This window comes from Oncorhynchus keta, chromosome 12 (genome assembly GCF_023373465.1).
Source record: "Oncorhynchus keta strain PuntledgeMale-10-30-2019 chromosome 12, Oket_V2, whole genome shotgun sequence".
NCBI lineage: Eukaryota > Metazoa > Chordata > Actinopteri > Salmoniformes > Salmonidae > Oncorhynchus > Oncorhynchus keta.
Genome location: NC_068432.1, coordinates 15,716,857 through 15,733,743, shown reverse-complemented (window position 1 = coordinate 15,733,743; position 16,887 = coordinate 15,716,857). Strand labels below are relative to the sequence as shown.

At 44.2% G+C, this 16,887-nt stretch overlaps 1 protein-coding gene across 4 annotated transcripts in view; it reads right to left on the bottom strand.

The window, feature by feature from the left end:
- Nucleotides 1–3,225: 3,225 nt before the first annotated feature.
- LOC118391036 (roundabout homolog 1-like) overlaps nt 3,226–16,887 on the bottom strand; it is a 32,835-nt gene continuing 19,173 nt past the window's right edge. For 2 of the 4 annotated variants that reach the window (XM_035781975.2, XM_052457759.1), the window contains exons 7-19: nt 15,451–15,566; nt 14,990–15,221; nt 14,676–14,797; nt 14,013–14,184; nt 11,942–12,142; nt 11,507–11,549; nt 10,361–10,476; nt 9,443–9,778; nt 9,235–9,336; nt 8,790–8,931; nt 7,914–8,144; nt 7,248–7,603; nt 3,226–4,725 (exon numbers count right to left, since the gene is read on the bottom strand). In XM_035781975.2, coding sequence (XP_035637868.2) covers nt 4,460–4,725; nt 7,248–7,603; nt 7,914–8,144; nt 8,790–8,931; nt 9,235–9,336; nt 9,443–9,778; nt 10,361–10,476; nt 11,507–11,549; nt 11,942–12,142; nt 14,013–14,184; nt 14,676–14,797; nt 14,990–15,221; nt 15,451–15,566 — 2,435 coding nt within the window. In that variant the 3' untranslated portion in view covers nt 3,226–4,459. The remainder of the gene's footprint in view (nt 4,726–7,247; nt 7,604–7,913; nt 8,145–8,789; nt 8,932–9,234; nt 9,337–9,442; nt 9,779–10,360; nt 10,477–11,506; nt 11,550–11,941; nt 12,143–14,012; nt 14,185–14,675; nt 14,798–14,989; nt 15,222–15,450; nt 15,567–16,887) is intronic. The other 2 variants (XM_052457757.1, XM_052457758.1) reach the window with 2 other exon arrangements.

The window sequence follows — 16,887 nt, the reverse complement described above, 5'->3', positions numbered from 1 at the left end:
TTGGTCACATTCGCGTTGGGTCAAGCAAAAACTTTCGTAAAGTGTAGACTTTACTGTGAAATGATTACTTACAAGCACTTTCCCAACAATGCAGAGTTAAAAAGTAAGAAAAATTGGCCAAAAATAAAAAAGGAAATAGTAACAAAATAACAATAACGAGACTACATACAAGGAGTACCGCTACCGAGTCAATGTACAGGGCTACGAGGTAGTTGAGATATGTAAAAGTGACTAGGCAATCAGGATAGATAATAAACTGAGTAGCAGCAGCGTATTTGAAAGAGTGTCTATATCGGAGTATGTGAGTGCGTAGAATCAATATGCATGTGTGTGTACATTTTCTATGTGTGAGCGTACGTAGTGGGTGTGTGTGTCACAGGAGGTTGGTGGCACCTTAATTGGGGAGGATATGCTCATAGTGATGGCTGGAACAGTATAAATGGTATCTAACTCATCAAACGTGGTCTCCCTGCGTTTAATACCATTCCATTAACTCCATTCCAGCCATTATTATGAGCCGTCCTCTCCTAAACAGCCTCCTGTGCTGTGTATGTTGGCGTGTCAGTATAGTGTGTGGATAGATTTCAGTGAGTGTGCATAGAGCCGGTGCAAAAGAGTCAGTGCAAATAAGGGGGTCAATGCAAATAGTCAGGGCAGCCATTTGATGAACCGTTCCGCAGTCTTATGTCTTGTGCTCTCCGTCACTGCTCGCCGTGCAGTAGCAGAGAACAGTCTATGGACTTGGGTGGCTGGAGACTTCTTCTGACACCGCCTGATACAGATGTCCTGGATGGCACGGAGCTCAGACCCAGTAACGTACTGGGCCATACGCACTAGCTTCTGTAGCGGCTTATGGTCAGATGCCAAGCAGTTGCCATACCAGGCGGTGATGTCAAGATGCTCCACACGGTGTAGCTGTAGAACGTTTGAGGATCTGAGGGCCCATGCCTGATCTCCCACAAAATCTTCTCAATAGGACGATTCGTCGTCGTACCCTCTTCACAACTGTGTTGGTGTGTTTGGACCATGATGAGTCCTTAGCGATGTGGACGTGGAGGAACTTGAAGCTCTCGACCCACTCCCCTACACCCCTGTCGATATGAATGGCGGTAAAGAGCAACTGCAGAAACTTGCAATTGACTGCAGTCAAAACTTCATGACCTTTGATCACATGATTTTTGTGAAGTTCATGCATTGGACACCGCAGGGTGGCACCTTAATTGGGGAGGACAGGCTTGTGGTAATGGCTGGAGCGGAATAGGTGGAATGGTATCAAATACATCAAACACATGGATTCAATGCTGGTTTGCATGCTCCGTTCCAGCCAGTTATGAGCCGTCCTCCCCACAGCAGCCTCCACTGGTGGACATGTCGGTGCAAGTTAGACCATTTGTAACCCAATAATGCGACACACTTTGAGTGATCCGCTCAAACCCTCACAGCGTGTGTGTGTCTGCGTGTGAATGTGGAAGTGTGTGTGATGAAGGGGGTAAGCTGGTAACTTACATCGTATGGACATATATGGCAGAGTGGATATGGATTGCCCATGTGTGCCACATTGATTTCTAGTTAATAAAATAATTGTCACTGTTCAGTGTGCAATTTTCAGTTGCAATTTTGACCTCTGCCAAGATGGTTCTGGGCATACTTTGAAATCAAGGAATTCCACATAAAAGCTTTTCAGTTGAAACCTATTCAGCTAAGCAGCATTGCCTTTTCCAGAGAGGTGGAATGTAAGAAAATGGCTTGCCATAAATTCTGCAAAAGCAGAGCCTCAATATTATTGTAAAAAAATCCAGGCATATCTAAATGGCCAACCCAGTCCAAATACAGGAGGAAGCATTGAATTACTTCTCTCTAATTAAAAGCAAGTTCTACTCCCTAGAGATAGCAGCGACCAAAATGCATAATCCCCCTGGTGAAATGGCAGCTATGACGTAAAAAAAAGAAACATTAAAATAAAATAAAAACGGGATTAAAGCGGGGGGGGATGAATAAAACAAGTGTCAAAGCAGACCTGGGTTCAAATACTATTTGAAATAATTTCAGGCGGTGTTTGATTGAGCCGCAAGGGAAGTAAACATGCGGTGTTTGATTGAGCCAGAAGGGAAGCAACAGAATACACCCAAGTGTAAACCTCACATTTGTCACTCCAGGCAGGCTAAAGCAAATAAAGTATTTTAAAGATTTAAAATAGTATTTGAACCCAGGTCTATTTGGCAGATATTGGGGCATAGCTTCTGTTTCTGTGCTCTCTCTCCAGGCCAATGTGGGTCAGTGGATTACCAACAGGCTATAAAAAGCTGCCATCTTGGCACGGGTCTAACGCAGTGATACAGATCCCTCTAGTACTATTTGTGTGTGGGTAGGGGGATGGTGTGTGTGGGAGCTGGTGTAGGCTTTTCATGTTGAGCATATGGCCGTGGGGTAGTGAACACTGTGAGACAAGGGCTAAATCTTCTGGATGTGTAGCCTACACAAACGAGGCAAAATGAGGACACTGTTGTGTAATGTCATTTCTGTCTGTTCATGGTAGTGGCGAATGGGGAATAACACTATGTAACAACTCAATACAAACTAATGGAGTAACCTCTGGCCAAGGAAGCTATTGACCAAACTAACATTTACAGATACATATCCGCACGCCCACACATGCATGCACGCACACACACACACACACACACACACACACACACACACACACACACACACACACACACAGTTGACCAAATATGAGGAGAGGCAATACAGTGATTCGAGACCCCAGAGTGGACAAAATGCTTGACGCATCAAGAGATTGATTTCCTTTTGTTTGATTTTCTATGATTATAGAAGACTAACAGGTTGTCCTGCTGTTGTTCATCCTCTACAAGTACATGAATTGTTGAAAGTGCCACTGGATTACACATTTCATTAAAAAGGTTTAGTGTCACATTTGGATTGAACGCGATGTAGTTGGAGTCAGATACCAGTTGGTTTATTTTTTTGTGTGTGCAGGAGATCATCCCGAGCCACAGGATGAGATTAGTAGTCTCAAAGTATCAATGATTTAGCTTGGTTGCCGGTCTGTTTTTGCTTTAGAAAAATGTTGGTAGTCTTGCCAAACAACGGGAAAGTTTGGCAAGGATGAAACTCTCAGGAAAGGTACTGTACCTAGGCTAATGTCCACTGCTACTTTACAAAGACCTCCTAGAATAAGCATTCATAACTAAGAACTTACCAGACTGAGACTTTATATGTTTTATTAGTTAGTTAAGCTTCAAATGATAAGTAATGCATGAAAATGTATATAAAAGGAATAATTATTCCTCATCCATCATTTATTTTTATAAAAGGAAGCCCTTTACAGTGTGTGAAAAACATGTTCTACTTATTGCTCAACGTGCACATTTCAGCAGGTACATAGGGCCAAATCCTAACGTCAGACACATAGTCATGTATTGATGACAAGGGGAGATCTGCGAAAACGTTTAGTCCTGCACACACATCTGAAGTTGATGATTCAGCCCTCGATGTTAAGTTTCATGTTGAAAGGAAGAGAAATGGAACAAACTTTGAAACAAAACATAACTACATCTTTCCAATTTCTAGTCAACCAACAAATGGTTAGCGCTCATTAAAAAAATTGTATAGAGACAAAAGCACATTTAATAATATATTTTTTTAAAAACGGAATAAAAGGGTCTTGTGTGAACTAAGTATCATTAAAAGAAAAGAAGCAGAGAATGGGTTGGAAAGTCAGCGTTTGTGGTTCTTTAAATTAAATCAGTCGTAGATATTTACATTCTATTGCAAGTAAATGGTCTGTACAAATTCGCTCCGGAAGTTTTCAATTTGCTGTAATTAATATGAAACCAGACTGAATGCTGCGCTCACCAGTGTGCAATCAGTCAGTTTTAACCAGGCTAGTAGGATCATAGCGCTTGGAAGATTCTGGAAGACAAAAATAGTGCTGTAGTACAGTAATAGTGCCACTAAAAGCACAACACTCTCTAAATATTTGTTTTGGAACAACCTATGACATGACAGAATTTTGACTGAAACTTGTTTTGTCACTGCGGTTCATCTCTTGGAAAGCCCAACCCAGGTCATATGAGAACACAAAACAGTGGACACACCTTAGAAGATGTCCATTCTAGGAATTCTATTTTCATAGGCGAGACTGCCCTGAGGTAGTGTGGGACCCTAGTTCAGGTAACCAATAGTGGTCTGGACGGGAGATGTTGAATGGTCATATCAACCCCAGTTACACTTCTACTGATGACTTGTAAAGCACTCACAGAGAAACAAAGACCACTTAAAAAATAATGAATATATGTCGAAATATGTCGAAATGTAATCGTTTTTTCTCATGTTTTTCATACTTAACAAATCAAGAGTAAATATAATTAATGTCTTGGCATTGAAATGGATTTGACCAAAAATCATCATCAAACAGATCATCGGTGTGGGGTCGTCCTCACCCCCCCTCGTCCTTCACCCCTACTCCCTCCGGTGGCTCGGCGGTTGTCATAGTGAAGATCGTCACGGCAACGCCCCCAGGTGTTGCAAGCGGGGCTGCTGCCTGAGAGGGGTACTGTGCACGGTACTGCGCCTCCATCTCCTCCACCCAAGCTGTGCTCCAGTCCCAAACAGGCATGGGGTCCAGCTCCCCGAAACACTCCTCTTCTTCCCCACGAGCTGGAGGGAACAGGGCACTGAGGGGCGACGCCGGGGGAGAGAAGTCTGGAGAGGAGACAGTAGAACACAACTAGAGTTAACACACACACTGATACATGACACCATGTCACACTATCGGACATCACGATAGAGATACTATATATTACAAAATACATGAGATATGACACCATGATACAAAAAGAGATATGACAATTGACACCGTGATACAAAGAGAGATATGACAACTGACACCGTGACACAAAGAGATATGATACGACAACTGACGCCATGATAAAAGAGATGTAACAGAAGAGACACATTTTTACAGTGCCAGAAAGTCTCTTTGTACCATATCAACAGTAAAAAAAAAAACAGATGTACGATCACCCTGCCAACTTCTTCATTGGAATTGTCCCCTTGGCCAGTAATTAAAGAGGAAAATGACTTTTAAAGTGGAAAATGACATTGACGTGAATGACACCCTATTCCCAACAACAGATTCAGCCGTGGCCCGAATTTTTCTTATGCGGATGGTCGGGGGGCCCGGAATATATTTACAAATACTTAGTAGACTGCAAATTGAGCACAAGAAGCCCAAACAGATATAATATTTGACTAAAACAATTTCAAACCTTGCTTACATTTGGTGTTGATCATTGTTTCTCTCTATTATGCATGGGAATTCTTGGGAACAGAATTACAACATTTAAATAATTTTGTAGCTGATTTCCTGGTGTTTTTACAGTCTTTTGTCCCAAAAAATAAAAAATAAAATACATTTTATATATTTTTTTCTCAGAAAACTTGGGGGGGCAAATAAAACCACCCGCAGGCCGCCAGTTGGGGAACCTGACCTACATAGTGCACTACTTTTAACCGGAGCTGTATGTGCCCTGGTCAAAAGTAGTGCACTATATAGGGTAGGGGTATCCAAATATTACCCTATGAGGTCTGGAGCCTACTAGTTTTCTGTTCTACCTGACAATCAATTGCATACACCTGGGACAGTCCAATTCAGATTGGTCATTTGACCAATCAGATCAGCTCTGAAAAAGGTCTGATGTGATTGGTCAAAAGAACAATAAATGGAAAAAATATCAGAATTGGGCTGCCTGTGTAAACACAGCCCTGGTGTCCCAGGTCTAAATGAGTCCCTGATTTAGAGGGGAAGAATAAATAAATATGTCTGCACTTACACAGGCAGACCAATTGCAATACTTTTTCCACTAATTGGTCTTTTTCAGCTCTGATCTGATTGGTCAACAGACCAAATACTGAAAATTAAAAAAATCTGACCAAATAAACAGACCAAATAAATCATAAGGAATAAGGTTTGAAGTGCGTGTCCTATATTTAGGAGATATAATACATCTCAGAAAATATATATTGTTTTGACATATTTTGGCACAAAAGTACTTCCATATTTCCATAAATGATTTAATCTGGTACCAGGTAACCGTCAGATGAGTCCCGGGACACTTGTGGGGGTCACAGAGCAAAACGGAGAACACCATGGTGTTTCTGAGTCTTTCCATAGTGGTGTCATAATAGTTCGTAGCCCAAACCTTTCGAACGCAACAGACATTTTCATGAGACCGATTTTGTTGATTTAAAAAAAAAAAAATTTAAGAACAATTGGGCAAATCGAGTAAAGTTGAATCGGACATCTGCACATTTGGAAAAAGGACAGAGTTATTGATTAAGTAACAGTCTGAGAATGCTGGCTCGCTAGCCCCTTTAATTTGCTGAGAGGTCTTAAGTAATCACCTATTGCCATCCCCCGAATCCTGAGCTAACCCCCTGCCCAACACACGCATGCACGCACACACACCACACACACACACACACACACACACACACACACACACACACACACACACACACACACACACACACACACACACACACACACACACACACACACACACACACACACACACACACACACACTTTCTCTTTACATTGTGTGTGTCTATGAGATACACTCTCAACTCAATCACATTTAACTGTCCCATAGGTCAGCTTCAGGGGCCACACAAGCACGGACAATTCCCACATGTAGCCCATCTATGCATCCTCGAATATAAGACCACTGCTTAAATCTAGGTAAGGCTACATCCTAAATGGATACAGAGCATGCCGATAAGCTACACAAATGAAAACTGGTGACACCTGATTATGGGTCAACTCCATTTCTCCACCAGTTACTGGAATACACTGTAATTCCATTTATTAGTTGTAAAATGTTTGTTATTTGTTAAATACAAGGGACAACGTTAAATTCATTAATAATACCTAACCCTGACGTAGCCTGACACATCCATCCAGAAATCTTCATACACAAGTATATGATGACCAAACTATAGAGGCTAGTGGAATCAGATTAAATGTCTGATGTAAATCTGACTCCAAGGCACCATTTTAAGATTGTCTTGTAATAGTGCACCATCTAGTGCCAGTTGGTGGAAAGACATCTGAAGGAATAACATACATCAATAACCTGTCTAAAGTATGATGATTGGCTACATTTGGGAAACCATATTAAAACATGCATTAACATTTTAATAATGTTTATCCAGCAGCCTTGCCTGAGAAGGAGGCTTCACTCATGGACTCGGCGGCCACAGTGGCGATCACGCGGGCAAAGTTGGAGTCGTTCATGAATGAGCCATCCGACGAGCTGATGAAGCTGTTGCGGGTGCTGTACGCCATGTTTCCCTCTGACACCGAGCCCCAGCCGTTCCACAGCGAACCCTCCCATTCGCTGCAGAGCGACGAGGGCGTGCTCTGAAACCGGGCCCGCCGGGGGCCCATTGGCTCCTGTTCGTCAGTCATCCCATCCTCCAGTTGGTCGGAGGGGAGGGGCCCATAGATATAGCCCAGGGTGGGAGTAGGGGAAAAGGTGCGAGATAGGGAGGAAGCGGGAGGATTCTCCAACGTGGTACTGGAAACAGGAAGTGAGGTAAGAAAGAGGTGAATAAAGTAAAAACTCACAACACCTGTAAAGCAATACTGTAGCAACAACAGAATTATTCTTGTAATATCAAACATTTTACTGATAAAGAGACTAGCTACTGGCTTTGGAGAAAAGCCAGATTAAATATTACTGACAATATTTTTGGTTGTCTAAGTTTAAAAGCCCTTATCAATTGACGTAGTGGAATAGATAGCGTGAAAGCCTCAATCAATGACTCTGACAGTAAACCTCTCGACCTCCCTCAGTCGCCACCCCTAGGTTTCTATGGCAACCATACCTGTGCTTCTCAGACCTGGGGCTGAGCTCCAGGTACTGGGTGACTTCCTGTGAGGTCATCGTTGCATCCTGCTCCTCATCCAATGACATGCAGTAGGAGGCAGTGGACAGGCAGCTATAGGAGGGGCAGCCAGTGGTGGTGGTGTTAGTATTGGTGGGGGGGCCGTGGTGACCAGACGCAGCACACACAGACTGAAGAGACCCGGCATCTACAGTCAGCATAGTGGACCTGCTGGACCGAGGTGTGATGAATAAAAGTCCCATGGTCATTTCCAATAATTAAAAATAAATTCATGAGACATTGATAAGTGACATTCTTCAAGAATCAATAGGTATATCATTAAATAATGAACAAAATGGCTAAATCACAGAGTGGGTCTTTAAGCCAAAAATATTAGCTTGATATTACAGCAGCTAATGTCCCCCACAATGAAATCGGGGAGGGGACTGTGGATCTGTCTCAGTCTGTACGTTCGTCACGCTTAGTTGCCTAAATGTACTATAGTTACAAGATATTCCAATTTTGTTTCTAACAAAAGTGCTATTCCTTGCAAGAGAATAGTCATACTGTAACGAGAATTGAGACGTTTCCTGTTTAAACTGTGGTTACGTGTCATTCATGGGCAAGTAAATTGGCATTTGATTGCTGGGTGTTGGTTGCCGTTCTCTGAACCGTGTCGAGGCCCTGTCGTCGGGGCTAAGAGCAGGGAGGAAGTACAATCATTTTCTCCAGCAGTAGACAGGAAACCATAGGGTTTTACTATGATGGCCAACCAAATGGAGAAAAGCATGGCGCCGTGGCTCATTAGAGAGTGGGGAATGGGAGAAGTTATGGGATAAATTGGTGTCAGGAAGTAGTCAACAGGATGTTCCTCACCCTTCCTCTGAGGTGAGGCTGTGTGTGTCAGTGGTGTCGCCCATGGGCAGTGGGAGTGGCAGCATGTCCACCAGCTGCGCTGAGGCAGAGTAGTGCAGGAGGCGGGGTGACTCCAGGGGCTTGAAGCACTCTGAGCTCCCACCTGGAGGAAAAATACACACAGGCACCAAGGTTAACACAACAAAAACAATACCGCCAAGGACAGTGGTTCTGACTGTACCATCCATTCCTGGAGGAACCCCTAGGGGTGCACATATTTGTTCTAGCCCAACACTAACACACCTGATTGAAGAGAACTAATTACGAAGAGCTTGATAAGATCAATTAGGTGTGCTGGGTAGAACAAAAAGGAAAACACCCTGCGGGGCAGTGAATACACTGGTTAATTGTTCCTGAGCATTAAACTCCTTTAGGGTAAGAGTGGTATAAGAACACAGTACAGTACCTGGTGGGAGGTGGCTGAGCCTCTGTTTGTAAGGCATTCCCCTCATAGCCAACGCCTGGCTCCTCGACGACAACAGGGGGGCGCTGTTCACCGCATGGAGATCTGGGAAAGGAGACAAAGTCTGTGACTTAAAAGTAACTACAGATCGACATTCACCAATAGCAAGGACATCAAAACCATGCAAGGAAGACACCATATTGACAATCACCTTGCTTGTAATTATTTTCCCACGACTCCTTGAGCACGCCCATCTTAGGCTGCGAGGGCAAGGCCTGTTTCCATGGCAATGCCTGGCCACCCTGGACAAGCGTGGTCTTGACAACTGTGGCAGGCTGGGAGATGCACACCGTCACTGCGCCGTGCTGCGAGGAGGTGGTGGTGTGGCAGTGGGGCCGCTTGGGGCATCGGGCAGGGCTGTTGAAGGTCTTGAGGCCATTACCCATCAGGTCCACGTAGAACGTCCCGTAGACACCGCAGCTGTCGGGCACAATGGGGACAGCCACGTCCAGAGAGCTGGGGTCCTTCTTGGCTGTGATGGGCAATGCTGGGAATAAGAAGAGGACCACTATTTGTCCTCCATGATGATGTTACATGTTGTGCGTCCACTTGTGTGGCTGGAATTGTATTTTTAAGTTGTCAAATAAATTATATCTATCGATCTAAGATTGGAGAAATTCCGAGGCAGAATGGATCAAGTCTATTGCTTACGTAACAGAGGTTCTGAGCTTCCATGGTGAATAGCAGAGTTAGTTGCATAATCAACTGGTCCAGAACCAGTCTTTGTTATCCAGCGCATACTGGTCACAGTAAGAAATGCGGTAGGAGGAACTTTTTTTTGTTTATTTGTTTTTACCTTTACTTAACTAGGCAAGTCAGTTAAGTCTTATTCACAATGACAGCCTACCAAAAGGCCTCCAAGGGGACGGGTGCTGGGATTAAAAATAAAATATAAATATAGGACAAAACACACATCACGACGAGAGAGACACCACAACACTACATAAAGAGAGACCTAAGACAACAACACAGCACGGAAGCAACACATGACAACACAGCATGGTAGCAACACAACATGACAAAAACATGGTAGAACTGATTCTAGACCAGCATTAAAAGCAGAACTCACTAGTCCTTCTGAAGCCGGGGTTCTCCTGGTTCTGAGCCCACAGTCCCTGGTACTTCTCATCACTCAGGGTCGGTCTCCACACACCCGAGATCCACGGAGAGTCTGGGGCTGCCATTCTGCAGAGACACAGATCAATCAATCGGTCAGCCAATCAATCAATCCCATGTAATGGGTGTGGTTAAAATGTCAAAATTAGGAGGCACATATAGTGGATCAGATCATATTCTACATGAGCATACACGAAGTGTACAAAACATTAGGAATACCTTCCTCCTTTTGCTCAGAACAGCCTCAATTGATCGGCTATGAAAAGCCAACTGACATTTACTCCTGGGGTGCTGACCTGTTGCACCCTCTACAACCACTGTGATTATTATTATCATCTGACCCTGTTATGAACATTTGAACATCTTGGCCATGTTCTGTTATAATCTCCACCCGCCACAGCCAGAAGAGGACTGGCCGCCCCTCATAGCCTGGTTGGTTCCTCTCTAGGTTTCTTCCTAGGCTCCGGCCTTTCTAGGGAGTTTTTCCTAGCCACCGTGCTTCTACACCTGCATTGCTCGCTCTTTGGGGTTTTAGGCTGGGTTTCTGTACAGCACTTTGTGACATCAGCTCATGTAAGAAGGCCTTTATGAATAAATGTAATTGAATTTGTTGAGGCATGGGCTCTACAAGCTGTCAAAAGTATTCCACAGGGATGCCCATGTTGACTCCAATGCTTCCCACAGTTGTCAAGTTGTCTGGATGTCCTCTGGGTGGTGGAACATTCTTGATACACAGGAAACTGTTGGCTGTAACAACCCAGCAGTGTTGCAGTTCTTGACACAAAACGGTGCGCCTGGCACCTACTACCATACCCCGTTCAAAGGCACTTAAATATTCAGTCTTTCCCATTCTCCCTCTAAATGGCCCACATACACAATCCGTCTCAATTGTTTCAAGGCTTAAAAATCCTTATTTGACCTGTCTCCTCCCATTCATCTGGTTGAAGTGGATTTAACAAGTGACATCAATAAGGGATATAGCTTTCACCTGGTCAGTCTGTCAGGGAAAAAGTGTTCCTAATGTTTTGTCCACTTTGGGTTTAACGAAACAAAAGGTAGTGAAATTGTCAATGAGCCACACTGTTCGTCTTCCACCTACCTGTGTTTTATGATGAGGTCCTCACTGGCCAACCTGTACAAACCTGCAAAATCCAGAGTCATAGTAACTTTATAGTCTCGTTGATTTCCCAATGAGGGAACACACCTTATACAGGAACGCTGGAGACGACAATGTTAATTCCATCCTTGATATAATTTATCATATGAGCATTTGACCTTGAATGATGAGTCCAGATCAACCTATGGAATGCATGCCCACTACAATACAAACCTGTGAGGGGTGAAACCTTCAGTTACACATCAAATAACCAGAACCTCTTGTTTTAGCTAAATAAAAAACCTGATTAGCTGCTAAAGCTAATTATGTACCCATAATGGCACAGTGGACTAGCGTATCATGCTCCAAAAATCCTATGCCAAGCTAATACTAAAGATACAACATATAAGCTATCCCCCAATTCCTGCCCAGACAGACCTTTAGCCTTGATGTGGCCTCGTCCCAGGTGGTCGCCAGTCCGGGTGTGGCGGCGGTACAGGCAGACGGCTGTTATCACCAGGATGCACCACAGGAGGGCGCCAACACTCCCAATGAACACTGGGCCCCTCAGCATGGCCAGGACCTGAGTGAGGTCCCTACTGGGGCTGTCCGACTGGGGGGCCCCGGACCTCTGGGAGTCTGGAATAGGGAGAGACGGAAAAGTCAAAAACAAGACAAAAATGAACACATGAGAGAGAGAGAGAGAGAGAGAGAGAGAGAGAGAGAGAGAGAGAGAGAGAGAGAGAGAGAGATTTCAGGCTCTGTTGTGTGGGGGTTTATATAATATTTTAGACTCTTCAAAGTAGCGACCCTTTGCCTTGATGACAGCTTTGCACGCTCTTGGCATTCTCTTAACCAGCTTCACCTGGAATGTGTTTCATACATGAAGAAGCGTTCAAAGTTCTTTTCTGGATTGACTGACCTTCATGTCTTAAATTAATGATCGACTGTCATCTCTCTTTGCTTATTTGAGCTGTTCATGCTATAATATGTACTTGGTCTTTTACCAAATAGGGATATCTTCTGTATACCACCCTTACCATGTCACAACACAACTGGCTCAAAAGCAATATTGGCTCAAAAGCAATAAGAAGGAAAGAAATTCCACACATTAACTTTTAACAAGGCATACCTGTTAATTGAAATGCATTCCACCTCATAAAGCTGGTTGAGAGAATGCCAAGAGTGTGCAAAGCTGTCATCAAGGCAAAGGGTCGCTAATTTGAAGAATATAAAATATAAAATAGATTTTGATTTGTATAATTGTTTTTTGGTTACTACATGATTCCATATGTGTTATTTCATAGTTTTGATGTCTTCACCATTATTCTACAATGTAGAAAATAATAAAAATAAAGAAAAACCCTTGAATGAATAGGTGTGTCCAAACTTTTGCCAGGTACTGTGTCCAAATGTTCCCCTAACAAACAACAAATAAAACACTGAAATATCACATTTACATAAGTATTCAGACCCTTTACTCAGTAGTTTGTTGAATCACCTTTACAACAATTACAGCCTTGAGTCTTCTTGGGTATGACTCTACAAGCTTGGCACAACTGTATTTGGGGAGTGTCTCCCATTCTTCTCTTCAGATCCCTTCAAACTCTGTCAGGTTGGATGAGGAGCGTCGCTGCACACATCTCTCCAGAGATGTTAAATTGGTTGCAAGTACGGGCTCTGGCGGGGCCACTCAAAGATATTCAGAGACTTGTTCCGAAGCCACTCCAGAGTTGTCTTGGCTGTGTGTTTAAGGTCATTGTTCTGTTGGAAGGTAAACTTTTGCTCCAGTCTGACGTCCTGAGAGCTCTGGAGCAGGTTTTCATCAAGGATCTCTGTACTTTGCTCCGTTCATCTTTCACTCGATCCTGACTAGTCCCCCAGTCCTTGCTGCTGAAAAACATCCCCACAGCATGATTCTTTCACCACCATGCTTCACCGTAGGGATGTTGCCAGGATTCCTTCAGACGTGACGCTTGGCATTCTGGGCAAAGAGTTCAATCTTGGTTTCATCAGACCAGATAATCTTGTTTCTCATGGTATGAGAGTCCTTTAGGTGCCTTTTCAAACTGTCTGTCATGTGCCTTTTACTGAGGAGTGGCTTCCGTCTGGCCATCCTACCATAAAGGCCTGATTAGTGGAGTGCTGCAGAGATTGGAGAACCTTCCAGAAGGACTACCACCTCCACAGAGGAACTCTGTCAGAGTGACCATTGGGTTCTTGGTCACTTCCCTGTCCAAGGCCCTCCTCCCCCGATTGCTCAGTTTAGCCTGGAGGCCAGCTCTCGGAAGAGTCTTGTTGGTTCCAAACTTTTTCCATTTAAGAATGATGGCCACTGTGTTCTTGGGACCTTCAATGCTGCAGGCATTTTTTGGTACCCTTCCCCAGATCTGTGCCTCGACACAATCCTGTCTCGGACTCTACGAACAATAACTTCAACCTCTTGGCTTGGTTTCATAACCTTTTGCGTTCGGTTGACCATAGATAACCGTTGCATGTTGTCACTGACCTATGACCACTCTCTGGGGGTCACTCTGCACCCCGACGCCAGCTCCGTTGACCGTTGCCACCCGGACCCAGTACTGTTTCCCTGGGTACAGAGGGCTTATTTCCAGACTGTAGGTCCCACCGCCCACTGTCCAGTTCAGGTACTGGTTCTCTTCCGACTGCACACACCACACCTGGACAGGACACACGGACACACACTCAGAGATCAAAGAGGGAACCAGGGAAGCGTTAAACGTTGTGTGTGTGTGTGCTTTCAGGTGATTGATTCTTCAGCAGGAGTAATAGGCAACTCTGGTCCTGGAGAGCTGGCTTTTGGTACCAGTTCAGCACACCTTTGATTAAACTTATCATGTTCTTCTTCCAGAAGTTAAACCACTTCTATCAAGACTGATTAGTTTAATCAGGTATTTCACACTTGAACAAAAACCTGCAGGCCAGGGTTGCATAGGACACCCTGTCAATACAATGTCTCATTAGAATATGTGAATGTATTATGTCAGGTACTGAACATAGAGAAAAAAAAACTCACACTGGAATTTCTTACATTCTCACAAACATTTCATAAAACACATTGGGGAGTATACAAGAATGCCAGTGTGCTTGAGTAACTTCAAGCACAGATACAAGAAGGTAAATCCCTTTTTAGGGATTTTTTTGTTCTTACCTGGTATCCCTTGATGATGCCGTTGTGAGATTCATGGGGGGGAGGCTTCCAGGTCACATGGACCGTGTCATTATGGTCAGGGGTCATCGTTATGGAGATTGCCTGAGGTGGGGCACTAGGCACTTTTGGAGGATGGAGTGTCATCAAAATAACAAGATGTAAAAACCACAAAATGTTGTTTTTAATCTTCATAGTACAAAATAGCACTAAAGTTGGACTACTCCCGAGCTACAGTATCCAAAGAAACACCTAGATTTTCATAAATGTTTCTTTTGAGTTGATAACAACCAACTCTAACCATTTTGAACCCTTACCTGTCTCAGGTACACCTAGGTGCCTGGTGTTGCTCTCCCGGCCGTACAGGCTGCTGCCGTAGGGACGCACTTTGAACTCATACTTGTAGCCCCTCTTGAGCGGGCCGACCAGTGTTTGGAAGTTTGGTAGTACAACCCTCTTAGCCACCCAGTCCGAACTGGCGGGCAGGAGAGAGCGATAGAGGACCTCGAAACCATCCAGGTAGTGTGGCTGGGTTGGGAAAGACTGGAGCTGAAAGGAACACAACAAAAGGAAAGCCACAGTTAAAAGATAATCTGGAGTAGAAATTTTAAAAAGACAACCTTAAATCCGCATTATTTGAATGTTCTCTGTGACATGAAAATAATGTTCTGAACAAACGTGAAAAATGACACACCTCAATCTTAGTTCAGCAAAAGGTTAATACCTAACAGTTTTCATAATAATACATGTGCCTTCATGTGACGTCTGATCTCCGTACCTTCCACTGCACTTGGGACATGTTGGAGTTTGGAGTCAGCACCGTTACATTCTCCAGAGCCACGCGCAGGGCCGACAACTCTCTGTGAAGTTCCCTCTGTCTGGTACTTGAGGCATCTGTGAAGTAGAGAGAAAAATCTTCAGAGAAAATAATATTTTCTGTTCATAAATAGAAGTTCCCTACTGGCACTGAAATTGACACAAAACTGGCACTGAAATTGACACTAAACTCCATATACATTTCCATAGTGATCCTAAAAACGGTTTACTTTAGAACCACACTCAATTCCGCCGCCAATTCACGAATGTCATAAAAAACTATTGTGCCTAATATGGTCTTTGTTGTGCATTCCAGTTTCCTGTGTTCCCTTAGGAGAAATAGATATAGACTCAGCAAAAAAATAAATGTCCTCTCACTGTCAACTGCATTTATTTTCAGTGTAAATATTGTAAATAATATGTGTAAATATTTGTATGAACATAACAAGATTCAACAACTGAGACATAAACTGAACAAGTTCCACTGAACAAGTTCCACAGACTAACAGAAATGGAATAATGTTCCTGAACAAAGGGGGGTCAAAATCAAAAGTAACAGTCAGTATCTGGTTTGGCCACCAGCTGCAATAAGTACTGTAGAGCATCTCCTCCTCACACACAGAGCGAGCAGTATGGCTGGTGGCATTGTCATGCTGGAGGGTCATGTCAGGATGAGCCTGCAGGAAGGGTACCACATGTGGGAGGAGGATGTCTGCCCTGTAACTCACAGCGTTGAGATTGCCTGCAATGACCAAGAGCTCAGTCCGATGATGCTGTGCCCCAGACCATGACAGACCCTCCACCTCCAAATCGATCCCGCTCTAGAGTAAGGCCTCGGTGTAACGCTCATTACTTCGACGATAAACGTGAATCCGACCATCACCCCTGGTGAGACAAAACAGCAACTCATCAGTGAAGAGCACTTTTTGCCAGTCCTGTCTGGTCCAGCGACGGTGGGTTTGTGCCCATAGGCGATGTTGTTGCCGGTGATATTTGGTGAGGACCTGCCTTACAACAGGCCTACAAGCCCTCAGTCCAGCCTCTCTCAGCCAATTGTGGACAGTCTGAGCACTGATGGAGGGATTGTGCATTCCTGGTGTAACTCAGGCAGTTGTTGTTGCCATCCTGTACCTGTCCCGCAGGTGTGATGTTCGGATGTACCCATCCTGTGCAGGTGTTGTTACACGTGGTCTGCCACTGCGAGGACGATCAGCTGTCCGTCCTGTCTCCCTGTAGCGCTGTCTTGGGCGTCTCACAGTACGGACATTGCAATGTATTGCCCTGGCCACATCTGCAGTCCTCATGCCTCCTTGCAGCATGCCTAAGGCACGTTCACGCAGATGAGCAGGGACCCTGGGCAGTAGAAAGGCCTCTTTAGTGTCCTAAGTTTTCATAACTG